This window comes from Capra hircus, chromosome 1 (assembly GCF_001704415.2).
Source record: "Capra hircus breed San Clemente chromosome 1, ASM170441v1, whole genome shotgun sequence".
Taxonomy (NCBI): Eukaryota; Metazoa; Chordata; class Mammalia; order Artiodactyla; family Bovidae; genus Capra; species Capra hircus.
The window spans coordinates 153,162,443-153,182,910 of record NC_030808.1 but is presented as its reverse complement, the minus strand read 5'-3'; the positions used below and the strand labels follow the sequence as shown (position 1 = coordinate 153,182,910).

The window sequence follows — 20,468 nt, the reverse complement described above, 5'->3', positions numbered from 1 at the left end:
TGAAGTTGACAACGTAAGGAAATCGTATATAAACATGCCTTGCCAATTAGCGCTGGGTGTTAGTGTTTTGAAAGGCTACAAAGCAGTTTACAAAAGCCTCTCGAGGGCTGTTGCTTCGCGTGTCCTCTCTGGAAATAAAAGGACCCCCCCCCCAACCCCAACCCCCCCCAACCCTCTCCCCAACCCCCACCCCAAGCCCCCCACCCCCACCCCACGCCCCCGGCCAAGGCTGCCGGGAGACTAGCCCAGAGGTCCTTTCAGACGTGGAAACTGAATTCCCTTCTTCATCTCCAGTCACGAGTCAGGAACTAAGTGTCGTCTTTCAAGCTGCTTTTGTCCCAGATCCTCCTAGAACGGAAACAAGGAGAAAAAGAGAGGTGCGCAGTGATACCAGCAAAGAGAATCGCGGGACCAGGGCGTCTCCTAGTACTCTCTGCTGCAGGGGCTTTTGGAAAGGATCAAAGGACACAAGTGTTTGTTAGTAAACGCGGCGTCGTGTTGCCCTGGTTTTGGAGGGTGGGGGAAGGTTGTGTTGGATGTCTGTTTCTTTAGTGGATTCGCGGCCACCTGAGGCAGGAGGCATCGTCGGGAGCAAAGGAAAAAGAGCCGTAAATAAAAATGGATCCCTTTTGTACGAAGAACCACAGGAGATGCGCCATTTTTTTTTTAACACTCCAGGTGTGATCGGAGATGCCGCATCCACACAGGAGAGTGGAGCGTTAATTAAAATTTTTGCTCCTGTTCCCAGAAATGTCTTTCCGTTTGATCGGCGGGCTGGCTTTGGAGCGCTGCGTGTGCGTCTCTCCTCACTGGAGTGTCACGGAAAAGCAGATCAGAGAGCGCCTTCCATCCGACGCCTGCCCGACCCCCTTTCCTAGCGAGCGGACTTGAAAGCCGCTTCCCCCGACTGCATGGGGCTCGTGTCGTTTTTAGAAACGTCATCCTTTGACTGTTGATAGTATGCACACCGGTTTGATACAGGTGCCTTTGGAAAACCGCCTGAACCGTTAATTACAGCAAGGCCGCCCAGAGGGTTGGGCGTGGCAGGGTCTGGCAGGTGAGCCCCCTCCCCCTGCCCAGCCCGTCTGTACTTTCCTTTTCCACCCGTGCTGTGACAGCCAGCTGGCAGCACCTGGGACTGAACCCTGGGCTGTCTCAGGCAGGCCATGTTCCGCTGTGTTTTCTCTGTTTCCTTTTGGTCTTTGTGGTTCTGGACCCTCTGGCTGGCATCCCCCACCTTGAGGGGGAAGGCTGCTGGGGAGGAGTCCTGCTGTCTTCCTCTTGAAGATGGTGGAGGAGGAGAAGAGCGCAGAGCTAAGCCCGGCTCGGCAGCCCGGTCTGGGCAGGTGGGCCAGGCTGCCCCCCGGGGTGCCCATTGTCCAGCGCGCTGGGCACGGAGGAGAGAACCGGGCCGGCCCGATGAAAGGGCTCCATCCTGCCGCTGGCTTTGTGAGCGCCGCTGGTCCTGGTTGCCATGGCGACTGTCTGATTGTGGCAGGCCTGTCCTGGTGCTTGATAAAGTGGGAAGGCTATTCTTGATAGACCTGAGTAATCACAACCTCGCAGAGCCCGAGTGTGGGTTTAACATTTTCTCCCTTCTCCTTAAATCCAGAGTGCAGGGATGGGGGCCCGGGTTCTCAGGGTAAAGCGGCCGCAGCAGGCGGGGAGGGCCCTGCCCAGAGCCCGGGATGTACTGGCCCCGTGGGCCTGCCAGGGAGGGCTCCGTGTGCCGGGGGTGGGGCAGAAACGGGGTGGGGCCTGCGTGGGGGCTCCAGGGTCCGGGCCAGAATGGGCTCCTCCCGTCCCCCTCCGCGGTTGGTTTTTGCACCTGCCTCCCTCCCTTCCGCCCAGTCCAGCTGCCCCCCCACCCTGTCAGTGCAGAGCTGAGCCTTTCAGAGCCCCCTGACCTCTCTGCCCCTCGTGGAGAATGAGGGGAGGGCTAAGCTTCGAGCTAACCGCAGATAGATTCTGGTCACAAAACTGCAGACTCTTTTCTCTCATCAAAAGAAACCTAATCGATTCTCTAGGCAGTCTTTTTCAGACTGAGTTGTATCTCAACTATTAGAAGTGTTCTTTAAAAAAACCTCCTGGGTGTGTTTCCAAAGGATAGGAAAACGGTAATTAGAAAAGATAGGTGTAGCTCAGTGTCCATAGCAGCATGAGTCACAATTGCTAAAATACAGAAGAAACCCAAGTCAGTAGACATGGATTAAAAAGAGTGGTGTATTTGTGTGTGCACACACACACACACATGCACACACATGACACACTGTGTATATATACACACGCAATGGAATATTACTCAACCATAGAAAAGGGTGAAATGATACCATTTGCGGCAACACAGATCCTAGGAGGTATTATGCTGATCAGTGAAATAAGTCCGAGGAAGAGAGATACTTTAGGTTTCCATTTATATGTGAAGTCTAAAAACTCAAATGAATGAATATAGCAAAACAGAAACAGCCTCACAGAGGTAGAGGGCAAACTAGTGCTTACCAGCGGAGAGAAGGAAGGGGATTAAGAGGTACAACTTATCATGTATAAAATAAGATACAAAAATGTCATGTACAGCACAGGGGAAGAATATGTGATTTATGATCACTTTATATGGAGTTTCCCTGGTGACTCAGCGGTAAGGAATCTGCCTGCCAATGCAAGAGACAGGTTTGATCCCTGGGTTGGGAAGCTCCCCTGGAGAAGGAAATGGCACCCCAGTCCAGGATTCTTGCTGGGAAATCCCTTGGACAGCGGTGCCTGGCAGGGTTCAGTCAGTGGGAGGCAGAGAGTCAGACACGACTGCGCGCTCGTGGCTTACGTGGAGTACAATCTATTATGTGGAGTACAGTCTATCAAGCTACTGGATCGCTACGGTGTGCACCCGAGAACAATGGAATATTGCAAGCCGACTGCACTTCAGTGGTTTTCTTTGGCCACACCAGGATGCGGCATGTGACGCTTCAGCTCCCTGACCAGGAATATGTGTAGGGTCTGAACCAGTAGACTGCCAGGCATGTCCTGGTCCCGTGCAGCACTTCAATTAAGAAAAGAAGAAAAAGAACAGCCCCCTGGGCCCCACCATTTCTAAGGGAGTTTCTGATTGTGCAGGTCTAGGTGGGTCCTGAGACTCTGTTTGCAACAAGTTCCAGGGTGAGGCTGCTCACGGGCCTGCACTTGGAGAGCCGCTGCCACAGGCCTCGGCTTCCCGTGTGCAGTGGAGGCTCCCAGGGGACAGGTGCCCGCCATGGGAACTCTGGAGGCCCCGGGGAAGCAGGCCGGCCTGTCCCTCTTCTGTCTTCCGCCCCCAGTTCTGTCCCCAGAGACCCCCTCGCCACGGGCCAGCCCTCTGCCCGGCACCCGCACGCTCGCTGTGGGGCTCGTGCTAGGGTCCCCCCCTGGGAAGGGCCTCCCCTCCCCGCCCACCATGGCCCCCAGCCCCCGAGCCCCCGGAAGCCCGCCCTTACCCCAACGGCCCCGGCTCCTTTGCGCTGACCGGCCAGCCTCCTGGCCCTCCTGCGGGCCATCTTGTGTTCGGGGGGCGCGTACGTGTGTGTCTGCGTGCGTGCGTGCCCTGGTGTCTGCAGGATGGGAACCCAGCGGCAGGGCTGAGCCGTCCCTCCTGCCTGCCCCTCCGCGGGCCTGTGGTTGTCCCGGCTGCAAGGACTCTGGATGCCTGTCAGGGGTGCCGGGCCCGGTGGGGCTGCCGTCGGAAGTCACCTGCCTCGAGAAAGCAGGGTGCGGGGCCCAGGCGGGGGCCTCACAGTGGGTCCTCTCCCTGTCCATCCCCTCCGCGTGTGTGTTGTGTGGTGTGTGTTTGGTATGTGTGGTGTCGTGTGTGTGTGTCTAGTGTGTTTTCTGTGTGTTGTGCGGTGTGTGTGTGGTGCGTGTGTGCGGTGTGGTGCGTGTGTGCGGTATGGTGTGTGTGCGGTGTGGTGTATTTGTGTGTTTGTGTGTGGTGTGTGTGCGGTGTGGTGTATTTGTGTGTGTGTGTTGTGTGTGTGGTGTGGTGTGTGTGCGGTGTGGTGTATTTGTGTGTGTGTGTTATGTGTGTGGTGTGTGTGCAGTGTGGTGTATTTGTGTGTGTGTGTTTGTGTGTGTGGTGTGGTGTGTGTGCGGTGTGGTGTATTTGTGTGTGTGTGTTGTGTGTGTGGTGTGTGTGCAGTGTGGTGTATTTGTGTGTGTGTGTTTGTGTGTGTGGTGTGGTGTGTGTGCGGTGTGGTGTATTTGTGTGTGTGTGTTATGTGTGTGGTGTGTGTGCAGTGTGGTGTATTTGTGTGTGTGTGTTATGTGTGTGGTGTGTGTGCGGTGTGGTGTATTTGTGTGTGTGTGTTATGTGTGTGGTGTGTGTGCAGTGTGGTGTATTTGTGTGTGTGTGTTTGTGTGTGTGGTGTGGTGTGTGTGCGGTGTGGTGTATTTGTGTGTGTGTTATGTGTGTATGGTATGTGTGTGTGTGTGTGTGGTGTGTGTGTGGTGTGGTGTGTGTGCGGCGTGGTGTATTTGTGTGTGTGTGTGTGTGCGTGGCCGCTCTGGTTGGATGCAGCGACTTGCTTTTTGCTCAGATGCAGTGTAACTCCCACAAGACGCTCTGACAGCCCCTGAGCGGCCGGGGTCACAGGCCCTGGGTCTGTCCTGGAGACAAAGTGACTGTGCTTCTTCTTGAGTGACGCTCACGGAGGCGATCTGTCCAGAAGAGAGACCCCAGGATGGCAAAGACCCGGGGCGGGGGAGACCCCAGGATGGCACAGACCCAGGGCGGGGGGAGGGAGACCCCAGGATGGCACAGACCCGGGGCGGGGGGAGACCCCAGGATGGCACAGACAGACGGGGGGAGGGAGACCCCAGGATGGCACAGACAGACGGGGGGAGGGAGACCCCAGGATGGCACAGACAGACGGGGGGAGGGAGACCCCCCTCGGCAATGGCACAGACCCGGGGCGGGGGGGACCCCAGGATGGCACAGACAGACGGGGGGAGGGAGACCCCCCTCGGCAATGGCACAGACCCGGGGCGGGGGGGACCCCAGGATGGCACAGACCTGGGTGGGGGAGACCCCACGACGCGCAGACCTGGGCAGGGGTCCGGGAGTTGGGCCCCAGGCTCTCGCAGCATCTTCGGAGCTGGAGTGTGGCCCCCTTCTGCTTTGTTGGGTTGGTGACTTGGTGCTCCCTCCCGGTCCCTGAGATGAGGTGGCCCCAGCCCTGACCTGGCATTTCTCCCCAGGGTGTGGAGGTGCAGACGGACTACGTGCCCCTGCTGAACTCGCTGGCCGCCTACGGTTGGCAGCTCACCTGTGTGCTGCCGACTCCCGTCGTCAGGACAACCAGGTACCAATAACCAGCTTACCTTACCGAAGCTTGCGTGTGCGTGACTTGCAGAATCCTGTTGGCATCAGCTCTCCACCCAAGGAACGGCAGGCCCAGGATCTCAGAATCTTAACCACCCCTACCCCAAGCACCCCCTCCCCACGTGGGCAGCTCAGCCAGTGAGTTGCTGCCCAGCCTGTCACCGGGGCGGAGGGGGCCCAGGTCTCTCATTTGCAAAAGACTCAGCACCTAGTGTGTGCCCCAGGCCGGGCGGCCACGTTGTGTACAGTCTCATCTAGTCCTCAGAGCATTCCGGGAGACGGGATTTTTTGTTGTTTGGGGCATTTATCCCAGTCTTACCAACCCTGAAAGGCCTTCTGTCTGTCTTCTGGGCTTGCTGTCAAACTAGTCCTCCTAATTACCTGTGAGGTGGTAAGCATAGATATCACGCCCATTTTATAGATGAAACTGAAGCTCAGGGAGGCTCCGTCACAAACCCGAGGACACACAGCCAGCTGGAGCCTCAGCCTGGGCCCAGGTCCTCACTGGCCACCCATCCCAGGCCAACCAGCACCGCCCCCCAGCCTCATCCCCAAAGACAGACTTGGAAGAGCCCCCCACCCCCAGTCCGGTGTTCACCGAGGCCACTCTGTTGTCATTTGGCCAAGATGCCAGCTGTCATTTCACACCATGGGAAGAGGGGTTTTCAGACACGAAGCTGCCTTTCAGGGGTGCCCGCTTCTGTTGGGCCCGTGAGACAGCCCCCCAGAAGCAAAGGCGCGTGCTGTTGGGGGGCTTTGTGACCTCTGACCTTTCCATCTTGGGCAGCCCCCTTCCTTCCCTGGGCGGCTTGGCCTGGATGAGGTTGGAGGTGGCGGCCTCTGTGGGGGGGCTGGGCCCCCACCCTCTCCCCACCCTCTCCCCACCCCCCTGTGTAAGGGGGTTCATCCTCCGCTCCCGCCGCGTGTGTGTTGCAGGGAGGGGGCCGTGTCCACCAAGCAGGTCGTCTTTCTCCAGAGGCCGTGTCTGCCTCAGAAGGTCAAGAAGAAGGAATCAAAGGTGAGCGACCTTGGCGCCCTCCTGGGCCTAGCTCCACGGAGCCCGGGGGACCCCTGAGCCCCCCTCCAAAATCAGCCCCGTCACCTGCAGGTGGGGGCGCTGGGGGCCGTGTGGCCGGCCGCCTCCTGCGAGGATGCTTGGGCGGGCAGGGTTCTCGTTCCCAAGGCTGAAGTGGGGCACGAGGGGAGGCGGCTGCAGACTGGGCGGGTGGGATGGGGGGGGGTGCCCACACCCCGCTCCTCTGCGTCTTCATCTCTGTGCGAGCTGGCCAGAGCTTCGGCCGGCGCCCCATCCCTGGAGGTTTGGAGATCCTGGCAGAGAGAACCTGCCGGAACGCCTTCCCCGAAGGGCCCGCCCCTCAGGGCTGAGTGGCCGCGGCTGGTGTGGACGCAAGGCGGTGCCCCTGCAGAGCGAGTCCCCGGGCCAGGCCGTGTCCCACCCTCCCAGGACGCCACCAGAACCCTCCTGGAAGCAGTGTACCCCGTGTTTCCCTGAGGCGGGGCCCAGGCCCTCCGCAGTGGCCGCACACCCCCAGGCTTTGCCCCAGAGGGTGCTCCTCGCAGGGGACCCGCAGGGCCAGGTGGCCGTGCCCTGGGGCCAGCTCGCTGTCCCTGTGACGGGCACGGCCAGGCCGTGGGGCAGAGCCCGCTGGACGCACCCACCCTTCCCCTGGCACCGCCCCCGGGCGGTGCTGGGGATGGGGGCCAGCCAGCACTTCGGGGGCGGTGCGCGCTGGTAGGAGGGACCCGAGGGGCCGGCCGGGGTTCTGGGGGCGCTGTGCCGTCGCTGAGGGAAGCGCGGGTGGGAACCTGGGCGACGGGGCAGGGCGCAGGGCCGCTGTACGAACGTCCGGCCGGCAGGGAGGGTCCGGAGGGCGGCGGCCGGCTCTGCCTGGTCGGGAGGAGCGCCCGCCGCGGCTGGCTGCGCGGCTGGCAGTGGGCGCTGCCCTCGCTGTGACGTGGGGCGGCCCCCGGAGGGCGGCCTGTGCCGGCGCCGCCCCGGCCCCGCTCCTAAGCCTGCGGTTCGCCCTCCGGCTCGGGAGACCCCGGGCGTCCTCAGCTCGCGGCCCCTGACACCGGCCGCGCCCTCGGGCCGGAAAGCGCGTTGTTCCCTCTCTGCCCCACCGCGCCCGCCTGGTTTCCCACCCGCTGCTTCATTTGGAGCCCTGTGGCTCCCCCTTCCTCTTGCATAGAGAATCTCCTGCTCCCCCAGACCTAGACGGCCCCCTCCCTAGCCTGAGTCGCCTCCGCGCGGCCAGCCTCAGCCTCCCCTGCCCTGTGGCTGCTGGTGACCTGCACCCTTCCGCACCCGGGAGGGCCGGCACTTCTGAGGCCCAGGCTCCCTCCCGCTGGAGCTCACCTGGGGCCTCGTCTCCTCCCCCCACCAACAATCTGTCCTGAAGGCATGTCTAGCTTTAGGTCCTTGACCCTCTGGAATCCCCTTGCCCATCATCACCTGCCTGGACTACCCTCATCTACCGATGACAGGCCTCCCTTTCAAGTGTGTTCTCCACTCAGAACCAAAGTGATCCTCTACAAAGAGCAAATGGAGTCGTGGCACCCAGCTGCTCATGCTTCTAAAGCTTTGTGTTTTTAAAGATGAAGGTGGGAGCCTTTCCTGGGGTCCACATGGCTCTGTGAGGTCTTCCCCCACCTCCCACCTCTGCCCATCTGATGCACCCCAGCCACCTTGGTCTGTGCGCTCTCTTGGGTTCCTCGATGCCACAGGGCCTTTGCTGGGGCTGTTCCTGCACCTGGGATGCTTTCTTCCTTTGTGTTTTCTCAGGACAGTGTTCTCTCCCTTTAGACCAAGCCAGGCTCTTCTGCGATTCACCAGGAAGAACCACGTTCCTCTCCTCTCTGTTCCTAATGATCAGTAGCTTATCCTCCGGACAAGGCAATGGCGCCCCACTCCAGTACTCTTGTCTGGAAAATCCCATGGATGGAGGAGCCTGGTGGGCTGCAGTCCATGGGGTCGCTAAGGGTCGGACACAACTGAGCGACTTCACTTTCTCTTTTCACCTTCATGCATTGGAGAAGGAAATGGCAACCACTCCAGTATTCTTGCCTGGAGAATCCCAGGGACGGGGGAGCCTGGTGGGGTGCTGTCTATGGGGTCGCACAGAGTTGGACACAACTGAAGCGACTTAGCAGCAGCAGCAGCTTATCCTCCCCAGTAGAATCGAACAGGAACTCTCTGAGATCACACCCTTTCTGTCCGCGCTGCTGTATGCCCGGCCCCTGGCTTTCAGTTCAGTTCAGTCGCTCAGTCCTGTCCGACTCTTTGCAACCCCATGAATTGCATGCACGCCAGGCCTCCCTGTCCATCACCATCTCCCGGAGTTCACTCAAATTCATGTCCATCGAGTCAGTGATGCCATCCAGCCATCTCATCCTCTGTCGTCCTCTTCTCCTCCTGCCCCCAACCCCTCCCAGCATCAGGGTCTTTACCAATGAGTTAACTCTTCACATGAGGTGGCCAAAGTACTGGAGCTTCAGCTTTAGCATCATTCCTTCCAAAGAACACCCAGGACTAATATTTAGGATGGACTGGTTGGATCTCCTTGCAGTCCAACAGACTCTCAAGAGTCTTCTCCAACACCACAGTTCAAAACCATCAATTCTTTGGTTCTCAGTTTTCTTCATAGTCCAACTCTGACATCCATACATGACCACTGGAAAAACCATAGCCTTGACTAGATGGACCTTTGTTGGCAAAGTAACATCTCTGCTTTTCAATATGCTGTCTAGGTTGGTCATAACTTTCCTTCCAAGGAGCAAGCGTCTTTTAATTTCATGGCTGCAGTCACCATCTGCAGTGATTTTGGAGCCCCAAAAAATAAAGTCTGACACTGTTTCCACTGTTTCCCCATCTATTTCCCATGAAGTGATGGGACCAGATGCCATGATCTCTGTTTTCTGAATGTTGAGCTCTAAGCCAACTTTTTCACTCTCCTCTTTCACTTCCATCAAGAGGCTTCTAGTTATTCCTCACTTTCTGCCATAAGGCTGGTGTCATCTGCATATCTGAATGAGTGAGTGAAGTCGCTCAGTCGTGTCCGACTCTTTGCGACCCCATGAACTGTAGCCTATCAGGCTCCTCCGTCCATGGGATTTTCCAGGCAAGAGTGCTGGAGTGGATTGCCGTATCCTTCTCCAAGGGGTCTTCCCGACCCAGGAATCAAACCCGGGTCTCCTGCACTACAGGCAGACGCTTTACCGTATTGATATTTCTCCCAGAAATCTTGATTCCAGCTTGTGCTTCTAACAGCCCAGCGTTTCTCATGATGTACTCTGCATATAGGTTAAATAAGCAGGCTTTTAGTTAGTACTGAGCAAACCCTTGTTGAACCAGCGAATGAACAATCAAACTGCTGGGCCCAGGACGTGCGTGGTGTATCTCGCACGGACGTTTAAGGAAAGAGTGCAGAATTCAGATGTCAGGGACGTAGCATATTTAGTCCTCGTTTAATCAGCCAAGGGGACAAAATTCTCCAAACAGCACTTTCAGTATTTGAAAGAAACCTCTTTGTTCATCTGTGAGTGTGGCTTTCAGAGCAAATATTAACTTCCTTTAAAGGTAAGAGGTGCTTTCTGCGACCCAGGAGACATCTGTCTTCAGCTAAGCTACCGAAGTGGAGGCAGATACAGACAGGTTTTAAAATGTGCGAATTCAGTCCACGAGCCCCTCTGATGTGGAACTCTGGACACGCACGCACGGCTGTGAAGAGGACTCTCCCTTCTCTGCACTTATTTCTGGCACGGACGGCTAGTCGGGGTTTTCTCGGTTTCTGCGCTGGCCGCACACCCTCACCCCATTCGTGCTCTGGCCTGGGAAGGCCCGTCCGCCCCGCTGCACCTGCAGCGGCTGCTCTCTCGTGTTGAGAGACTCATCTTGGAACCACTCAGGACGCGCCGCGTCCTCCAGCCTGGCGGCCTGCCTCTGGGTGTGGATGCCACCGACCTCTGCTCAGAGCCGCCCCGCGGCAAGCTCTCCCATCTTGGGGTCGGAAATACACAGCACCCACCCTGGGACAGTGCGGGGGTTAATCCGAGTATAATTCAGAGTGAGCCTCCCGTATCCGAGGTTCCCTGAACCCAAGGATGGAGGCAACCACTGGCCTCGCAGCGCTGCAGTTCTTACTGCTGCGAGCCACCGGCATTTAAGGGGACCCGCATGGTCCAGGGGCCAATCGTCCTTCTGTCGTTCCTTCAAGACTGACTGTCCCGAGCACAGCAGGAAGGGGACCTGCGGGTGAGGCTGGTGGTGGAGGAGGCCCTCCCAGGGATGCCGGGCTGGGGTTGATGGGGGGCGTGGAGGGTTTGCGGGGAGGCGGTTTCCCGCAGTGAACTGGTGGTGGTCTCAGCTGTGCGTTCTCACACTATAGCCCATGAACCTGCAGAATTGGCATCACCAGGGAGCTTGTGTGAAGTGCCAGCCTCTGTCCCTTCCCCAACCCCCTGATCAGAAACCCCAGGATAGGGTGGGGACCCTGTGTCTGAAGGCGTCCCCCAGGTGATCCTGAACGCCCGCCAAGTCTGAGAGCCAGTGTCTCAGCTCTCACCATGTGGATCTCCATTCAAATTTTATCATTATTGATTTTTTAAAAATAGGCCTGTCAGGGTATGTTCAATGTAGATTTTTGTTTTTTAAATCAAACACACCGAAGCATCTTTCACGGCAGTTAAATCTGTACTTCCATTAGCTGACCACTTGGTTTTATGCATCAAGCCTTGATCTAGCAGATTCTGTCCTGAGGTCATGAAGTCTGAAAGCTGAGGCACGCACAAGCGGGCTGAGCTATTCCAAAGACGCGTGGCGTCTCCCCTGGCCTCCAGGATTCCCTTCCTTCCAGAATGTGAGTCTGAAACCTTTTACCCACCAAGAAAGTGCAGACAGAAGATTAGTGTAGAGTCAGAGAAGCCCGTGTTTGAACTTCAGCTCTGCTGTTTTCTAGCTGTGTGACCTTGGGAGAGTTACTTCACCTCTCTGAACCAGTACATGCTCATCGTAAAATGGTGCCAACAGTTCCTAGTGAGAGCACTGCTTTGGGGATTCAGGGGAAGGGAAACCTTGTCACAGCGTGGGACACTCAGAACATTTAGCTTTTAGATTCTAGAGACCCTGAGTTTCAGCCACGGCTACTTCCCTGCTTCGTGAGAGTGCTCCCTGCAAAGGAGTGGGGGGCAGGGGAAGACTCCAGGCACAGCCTCCGGGTGACCCGGCTGCGGCCCCCAGCTGTGGTGGGCTGGGGACCCCCAGGAGCTTGGGGAGTCGGTGACATCACCACCCTCCATCTAAGGACAGAGAGAATGGTGCCATCCTTGAAGGCGTTTGGCTTGACAGAGTTTTCCAAAGGACAGAAAAACATGGGTCAGAGTTATTCCCATCCAGCTTGGCGTGGACAGTCCCAAATCCCCCTCTGCCCAGCAGCCCAGGTGGGGCCTGGAGAGAGGGAGCGGAGTACCCCCCCGCAGGCTTGGCCTGGCTGTGTCCTCGGTTGTGTTGTATCAGGAGGGTGGTGCAGCGTGATCCTCTGCAGGAATCCAGACCCGGCCGGGTGTTCAGGAAACCACGTCTGCTGTTCATTTAGCAAGAGCAGCCTCTGCAAGGACATGGGGTTCGCATTAGAGACTCACCGGGGTCTCCCGCAGCTAAGAGATCCTGCGTGCTGCGGCAGAGACCCGGCACAGCCAGATAAATGCATGAATAATTTAAGAAGAAAAGAAAAGAGCCAGGGTCTCGGGTGGACTCTGGCCCAGGGGGATGGGCACGGTCAGGTGCACCAGCTACCTGTGGGGGACGCTGGGAGTGGGCCAGCGGGCCCCCCGCACCCCACTGCAGGGTGAGTGGGTCCCCAACCCACCACCCACTGGGGGCTGAGTGGGTCCCTGGGGTGACCTGCAGGTGAGGCTGGTGGTGGAGGAGGCCCTCCCAGGGATGCCGGGCTGGGGTTGATGGGGGGCGTGGAGGGTTTGCGGGGAGGCGGTTTCCCGCAGTGAACTGGTGGTGGTCTCAGCTGTGCGTTCTCACACTATAGCCCATGAACCTGCAGAATTGGCATCACCAGGGAGCTTGTGGGCTGAGTGGGTCCCCGAGGGTGACTCACCCCTCTGCGGGGTGAGTGGGGTCGCCGGGACTGTGCACCCAGCCCCGGGGCGAGGGCAGCTCTTCCGGAGATTACTCCCTTGCCTAAGGACAGACAGCTACCAAATGCCAGAACCGGGGTCTGAACCGGGGTCTTAGCCAGCACGCTACCTGTGGGGCTGTGTTGTCTTATTTGGGGCCTTTCAGCCTAAAAAGTCTCACCAGTTTCGTTTTGACAAAAGCACAACTTCCTCCAACATCTCTCAGAGCTGACTGGCTCTCAGCTCGCTGTATAGGCCAGCTTAACTGGCCTTTTTGTAAAACCATGAAGAATGAGGAGAGTCTGACTATTTGGAGACACCCATTTAAAAAAGACTCTTCCGTGTGGGCTGGGAGTAAAGCGCAGCCGCACCCAAGGCAGCAGTAGTGAGCGAGGGCCGCCTGGTGCCCAGGAGCCGGGCGGGGTCAGTCCGTGCTGAGGTCAGATCCTGGTCCCGCATGGTAATTGTGGGGCCCCAAGATGCCTGCTGCAGTCTTAGCTGAAGTGGGCACCTTCCGGGTGAGATCTGGGGGACCTCTCCAGCTGCAGAGGCAGTCCGTTGTTGAAAGCTCGTGGCTTGGGTGGGAGAAACTCAAACTACCCCCCAACCTGAGGGCAGTCTGTCAGTCACTGTACGAGAGAAACCCCCAAAAGGAGTGTCTGGGGGAACCCCAGCCAATATTGTCAGTGAACTCAGTTGGGATTTGCAGGGCCGGCAGGTGGGGAGGACCAGATAAATGTTAAATCCCAACCTCAGGTCTTCCTTGATGGCTCAGATGGTAAAGAATTTGCCTACAATGCAGGAGACCCTGGTTCGATCCCTGGGTCGAGAAGATCCCCTGGCAAAGCGAATGGCAACCCACTCCAGTCTTCTTGCCTGGAGAATCCCATGGACCGAGGAGCCTGGCGGGCTACAGTCCATGGCGTTGCAGAGTTGGACACGACTGAGCACGTAACACACATGACCTCAGCATACACACTTCACTGCTTTTCCTCTTCGTTGATGGAATATCCAGATTTGCTGGTCTTGTTCAAAAGGGGGTCAGCGCACTCACCCCAGGATGTGTTCCATCTCAGAGCCCTGAGTGCCTCCAGGCAGAAGTCTTATTTGGGTAAGAAGACCTCTCCTGCTGAGAACGCCACAGAGGTGGCATATTTTAAAGAATATACACAGCACATTTTGCTTCTTTCTGGCAAAGCACCCAGATATATCTGCGACGTGGTAGAGCCTTAGGAAATGGTTTTCCCTGGATGGTACAGCTGCTGGCGTGTAGCCTCACCAGAAGTCACTCAGATGGAAGGTTGCCTTCTCTTTCAGTTGCAGAAGGGCTTAGCTCCAAGTCCATATTTGGTGACACCAGTGTCTGCGACTCACGTGGAAAGAAATGATCTAAAGAAAGACGTGTAACTTCAAGTGGAGCCGCTTGTCCGTGGTAGGGTGGCCGAGGCCGTCCCCTGGGGTCAAGGCCCCCCAGTTCCCTTCCCCGGAAAACCCGGGTCTCCAGCGGGGCCTCCGGAGCTGGCCCATCCCCAGGACCCTGTGGCTGCAACACCCGCGGGCACAGCCTGCGGAGAGGACACTGCCCCCACCCTGCCGGCAGAGCGGCGCAGGGAAGGCCGCAGTCCCCGCTAAGCCGTTTGCAGAGCGCGTGCCTCTCTTGTGAACTCAGGGACCCACGTCTCTGCCTTCCTTCGCCGCCTCTCATGCCTCCGTGTCTGCCCCAGCGCCTGCGCCCGGATGTATCCCGAGTGCACAGGCTCCCAAACCGCCTGCCTCCAGAGCGGCTCCTGTTGTCAGCAGCTCAGCAGAACTTGGACGTTTTCCTCCTCTTTTCTCCCCAGATTAATCTTTCTGGAGCTCGGCCAGACCTGATGTGGGGATGCGCCGGCGCCTCCTCACTAAGCCCCAGGGTGTTTTGACTCTTAAAATTAGAGGACCGGCTTCCCCCGACGCGCAGGGCAGCCAGCTTGGCCGGCGCTGCGTCCTCCCATCCAGCCGTCTCACAAAAGGGCGCTGAGCATCCTCTCTGCGCCAGGCTCCCTGCTGTATCCCGGGGACGCCGGAGCCGAGGATGAGGACCGGTGGCGGCCCTGATGCTCTGAACAGACATCCAGCGTCAGTCGCGGTGAGCACAGCTGGTACATCACGTGCTGGACGCAGCGCTAAGCTGCGCGTGGATCGTCGCACATCGAACGGACTTGCACACCTTCTACGGCAGCGCTTGGCTCGCTGCGGCTCGGGCCAAAAGGGGCCAGCACACTGCCTGACTTTGTCGATAGTTTTATTGGAACACAGTGACGCCCGTTTATATATTATTACCTGGACTGCTTTTGCGCTACAATAGCAGAGTCAAGCGGAGAAGGCAATGGCACCCCACTCCAGTACGCTTGCCTGGAGAACCGATGGACGGGGGAGCCTGGTGGGCTGCAGTCCATGGGGTCGGGAAGAGTCGGACACGACTGAGCGACTTCACTTTCACGTTTCGCTTTCATGCATTGGAGAAGGAAATGGCCACCCACTCCAGTGTTCTTGCCTGGAGAATCCCAGGGGCGGGGGAGCCTGGTGGGCTGCCGTCTATGGAGTCGCACAGAGTCGGACACAACTGGAGCGACTTAGCAGCAGCAGTGTCGAGAGGCTGCAGCAGAGAGCACGTGGCCAGAAGAACCTAAAGTCGTTCTCTGACGCACAGATAGAGTCGCCACCCCGATTTAAGTTAGCGGGCCGAGCTGGGTGGACTCTGCATGGGGCGGCCCCCTCCGCGGCGTCCCTGTGACCCCGTCCTTGTCCCGCTCTGACACTGACTGTGCCCTTGGTCCTGTCCGCTCCGTGGACTCCCCTGCCCACAGGGGAGCGCAGCCTGGGGCTCCCTGGAAAGCGGCAGCTGGGATGGGTTTGGTTGAGGTTTCAGGGGGAGTGCCGTGGGAATGCCGGTAGGGGAGGGGGACCGGCTGAGGGACGTGCTGGGCTCCGACTGGGCAACAGCAGTGGCCTGACTAGTGCTGGGGGGACCAGGAGGATGGGCCGTTGTCCCCACAAGGCCTGGCCATTGGGCGTAGCTTGCCCCAGAAGGGAGTGGAGGCTTTTCGGGGGGCTCTCTAGCAGAGCGGGGCACGGCTGGCCGGGCCTGTCAGTCCTGCAACGGGACCTGAGTGCCCAGGTTCTGACCCGGGTGATACCCTCAGGAAGAGCAGGCCCGTGTGCGCTCACCGCTCGCGGTTCTCCAGATGACAGGATTTCAGCACCTCCTCTCCCAGGCCTTTGGTATGGGGCCCTCTCCCCAGAAATTCACCCCTAGAGTCCACGCTGTGGCAGGAACTGCAGGCTCCCAGTGGGTGCGAGGTTTGGGCTGCGGTTGTGAACACACAGCACGTGTCCAGGGCGCTCCGGGGTCACGGAAGCTGCATGTATTTATCTCCCATCTCCCCTGATCTCCAGTTTCAGTGGCGATTCTCCCGAGACGAGATGCGTAACAGGCCGAGGAAATCCAGAGGGAAACTCCGTGCCAGGAGCAAGCGGCAAGCCGAAGAAAACGAGAAGAACCCAGAAGACCAGCTTCCCAGAGCGGGAGACGCGGAGGGCCGTGTGCCCGGGCAGGAGGACTGGGCCTCCGCCGAGGGCGCGGCCCCCAGCCAGGCGGAGGGCCCTGCGGAGAAGCCGCGTCCGGATGGCCAGCCGTGTGTGGAGGGCGAGGCTGTGCAGAATGGCCCCTCGGGCCCCAGCCCGGCCCCTGGGGGCAGCGCGGGGCTCCCCGGCCCCGAGCCTGGAGAGGATGTGGGCGCGGGGGCTTCCGCGGGGCTGGCTCCGGGGCCCGCGGCAGCTGAGCGCCCTTGAGCGTCACTGCGCGGGCGGGCTGGGGGGCTTGTGCGCCCTGGCGTGGCGCGTTGCCTTTGGCTTGGCTTGACCCCTCCTGGTGAGCTTAATGAGTCCTCCAAGGAGGGCCGGGTCCCCGGCAGTGTTGGTTTCTGCACATCCTTTGGAAATGTGTTCTGGGCCCCAGTGCTAAAACCCACGAGGGCGGGTCGCTCCTAGACCTCGGGGATGGGAGTCCAGTGCCGACCCTACCGCTCCTGGGAGGGGCTGAGCCACCCAGGGCCTGTGCCCACCCAGGGCCTCCAGGGGGCCCTCAGGCCAAACCCCCGGGGCAAGCCTGGCTGCCAGTCAAGGGGGACGTGGTCGTCGCCCCCCACCCCCGCCCCGAGACGCGGAGGCCTAGCCCCTGCCGTTGCTGCGGCTGCTGGGTTCTTGTAACACGCCCTCGAGCCGTCCCCTGCTTTTCTCTAGCCCCTGGACCCTGCTGCTGTGGCGAAGAACAGGACATCGGGAGGGGAGGTGCCCCACCTCCTGGCTTTTCTCCAAGTGTTCCCATAGATGCTGGTGATCTGGAAACGCAGAGGGAATTCTGTGCGTGTGCCCACTTCTGCAGAATGTCCACGAAAGTATTCTGTGTCAGTATTATTGCCCGCCCCCCCCGCCAAAAAATTTAAGGTTTTGTATTCAGCACATCCTAGGAACACACCTTCTTTCTGCTATTTCAGGGCCAGCTGACTGGTGGGGAGCCTCTGTTGCGTGTTACTTTAATCAGTGTGTCCTTGGCCAAGTCGCTTCCCACGTGTGTTGTAACGTGTTTATGTCGTCCAGAAAATTCTGTGGAGGCTTTAAGTAGATGCAGCAGCAAAGCCTGGAGATTGCCGGCCGCCGTGACCAGCAGCCTGTCTCTCCTCTTTCTTGTTTAGTTACTTAAAGCAATAAATCGCCTACGAGTTCAGTGTATTGCGAGCAGGAGTCTTTCTTCACGTCACACTGAAGAGTCGCAGCCTGGGGTCTGGGCACCCCCACCCCGGTCCCATTCCTGTTTCCCGAGTCCCTTAACTCCTGGCACCAGCAGGAGGAGCCAGCTGAGCTCGCTTTCCTGTCTTTTGTACAAAGAAGATGAAAGCGGAATTCAGGTGCCACCAGGTAGGTCAGGCCACCCCCATCGCCCCATGGGGGAGACAGTACCTTTTTAAAACAAAAAGCCCCACGTCGATTACTAAGCATGCCTCCAATCTTTTAAAGTCAATTATTCAGTGTGCAAATAATTTATCTGTGTGCAGATAAATATTTTTATGTATCTTTTCATCTGTGTGCAAATTTAGTGAAATAAAACACATTTTAAACATATTTTAATAGGGCCGAATTAAAAACCCTAACACAGTCACATGGCAAATTTTCCTTTTATGAGCAAACTTCCCAGCCTAGGCCCCAGAGCTCAGGAGAAGGGATGAAGACTGTTCAAAGAGAAGATAGTCTTTTTTGCAGTTACACACACACACACACACACACACACACACACACACACACACACACACACACACACACAATCAGACTTGTTTCTTTTATAGGTTGTTACAAAGTGCTGAGCAGAGCTCGCTGTGCTATACGGCAGATCCTTGTGGGTTTCCTATTTTGTATATAATGGAGTATATATGTTAATCCCAAACTCCTAATTTATAGTTTCATAGGTAAGTTCATTTGTATCATTTTTTAAGATTCCACGTATAAGCGGCATCTTCTTGCTTCTCTCTGACTCACTTAGCTTACTGTGCCAGTCTCGAGATCCACCCACGCTGCTGGGATTTCGTTCTTTTTATGGCCGAGTTTTCCGTTGTATCTCTAGGTCCCCCACGCTGCTGGGATTTCGTTCTTTTTATGGCCGGATCATATTCCGTTGCACACGGGTACCACATCTTTATCCATTTATCCGTCAGTGGACGTTTCGGTTGCTTCCGTCTTGGCTATTATAAATAGTGCTGCAGTGAACACCTGGGTGAGTGAGTGAAGTTGCTCAGTCGTGTCCGACTCTTTGCGACCCTGTGGACTGTAGCCCACCAGGCTCCTCCGTCCATGGGATTCTCCAGGCAAGAACACTGGAGTGGGGTGCCATTTCCTTCTCCAGGGCTTCTTCCTGATCCAGGGATCGAACCCAGGTCTCCCGCATTGCAGGCGGACGCTTTAACCTCTGAGCCACCAGGGCATGTATCATTCTGAATTTGGTTTTCTCTGGATATGTGCCCAGGAGTGGAACTGCAGAATTGTATGGAAGCTCTGTTTTTAGCTTTTTAAGGGACCGCCATCCTGTTCTCTACTGTGGCTACACCAGTTTCCATTCCCACCAACAGTGTAGACTGGTTCTGTTTCCGCCACACCATTTCTGGCATTTGTTATTTGTAGACTTTTCACGAGGGCCATTCTGACAAGTTGAGGTGATACCTCATTGTTAGTTTTGATTTGCATTTCTCTAATAATCAGCAATGTTGAGCATCTTTTTATGTGCCTCTTGACCATCTTTATGTCTTTTTTGGAGAATTGTCTAGGTCTTCAACCTTTTTTTTTTAAAACTGGACTGTTTGGTTTTTTTTTTTTTTTAATTTAGTTGTGTGTATATTTGGAAATCAATCTCTTATTGGTAGCATCATTTGCAAGTATCTTCTCCCATTCTGGAGGTTTTCTTTTTGTTTTACTTAGAGTTTCCTTTGCTGTGCAAAGCTTTTTCATTAGGTCCCATTTCTTTGTTTTTATCTGTCTCTGACTAGGAGATAGACCCCAAAAGGTCTTGCTGTGATTTCCGTCAGAGGGTCCAACCTACTTTCCTCTAGTTTTATATTAGTTGTGTCTAGCTTTACAGTTAGGTCTTTAATCCATTTTGAGTTTGCTTCTGTGTATGGTGTTAGAGAATGTTCTAATTTCATTCTTTCAAACGTAGCTGCCCAGTTTTCCCAGCACCACTTATTGACGAGCTTGTCTTTTCCACACTGTATATTCTTGCCTCCTTCCACACAGATTAACTGACCAAGGTCGTGGGTTTATTTCTGTCCCGTCCCATTGATACTGCTTTTGCGCCAGCACCACACTGAGTTGATGACCGTAGCTTTGCAGGATAGTCTGAGGTCAGAGAGCCTGGTCTGCTCTTCTCTCTCAAGATCACTTTAACTATACAGAGTAAAAGAATACGTGTAGAAGCTTCCATACAAATTTTAAAATGTTTTGTTCTAGTACTGTGGAAAATGCATTGGTAATTTGACAGGAATTGCACTGAATCTGGAGATTGCCTTGGGCAGTGTGGCCGTTCAGGCAGTGTGGCCACTCGGGCAGTGTGGCCATCCGGACAGTGTAGCCGTCCGGGCAGTGTGGCCGTTCAGACAGTGTGGCCGTCCGGACAGTGTAGCCGTCCGGGCAGTGTGGCCGTCCGGGCAGTGTGGCCGTCCGGGCAGTGTGGCCGTCCGGGCAGTGTTCTTCTTCCAGTCCAAGAGCACGTTTTTCGCCTGTGCCATCTTCAGTGTCTTTCATCGGCACCTTGTCGTTTTCCACGTACAGGTCTTTTGGCTCCTTATGTAAGTTTATTTCTAGGTATTTTATTAAGATCGTTCTTAAAAGATAGTTTTAAAGAAGATGGTTTTTTAAAAAGCTATTTTAAAATGACATTTTCCACACTGATACTCACAAATACCTACACAGTATTTTGATTTAGTAAGAACATCACCTCTTAGCGCATATCTTAGAGGATCACAACTTTTGAAGAATAAGCTCCCGAAGTAGCAGGCTGGGACAAAAGCCACACACGTTCTCACAGCTCCGAGGGGCACAGGATACTGGCTGCATCCTTAGGTGGGCGCCTTGCATCACAGAGCGCGGTATGTTTTCCAATAATTCAATTATATCTGTGTGGGCAGAATTTGTTGTGGAAAGATAGTTACAGGTGAATGCAGCTAATCTGAATTCCTCGGGCGTGTGGCCCCAGCATGGAGCAAGCGGGGCGGCTGCTGCGCATTCCCACTGCCTTCTGGTCTACCTCGGGCGGGGCCCGGACTGGCTGCGTCTTGGTCACTGGGGGAGCTTAATACACTCAGGACTTCCCTGGAGGTCCAGTGGTTGACTCTGATTCTGATGCAGGGGGCGTGGGTTCAGTCCCTGATTGGGGAACTGAGATCCCACAAGTTGT

At 56.6% G+C, this 20,468-nt stretch overlaps 1 protein-coding gene across 2 annotated transcripts in view; it reads left to right on the top strand.

The window, feature by feature from the left end:
- RFTN1 (raftlin, lipid raft linker 1) overlaps positions 1–17,260 on the top strand; it is a 233,764-nt gene extending 216,504 nt beyond the window's left edge. The window contains exons 8-11 of one of the 2 annotated variants that reach the window (XR_001918539.1): positions 5,221–5,324; positions 6,281–6,362; positions 15,926–16,935; positions 17,026–17,260. Coding sequence is in view for 1 of the 2 variants with exons in the window: in XM_018053142.1 (XP_017908631.1) it covers positions 5,221–5,324; positions 6,281–6,362; positions 15,926–16,321 (582 nt within the window). In the remaining variant the exon portion in view is untranslated. Of the gene's footprint in view, positions 1–5,220; positions 5,325–6,280; positions 6,363–15,925 lie in introns of both variants that reach the window. The other variant, XM_018053142.1, reaches the window with a different exon arrangement.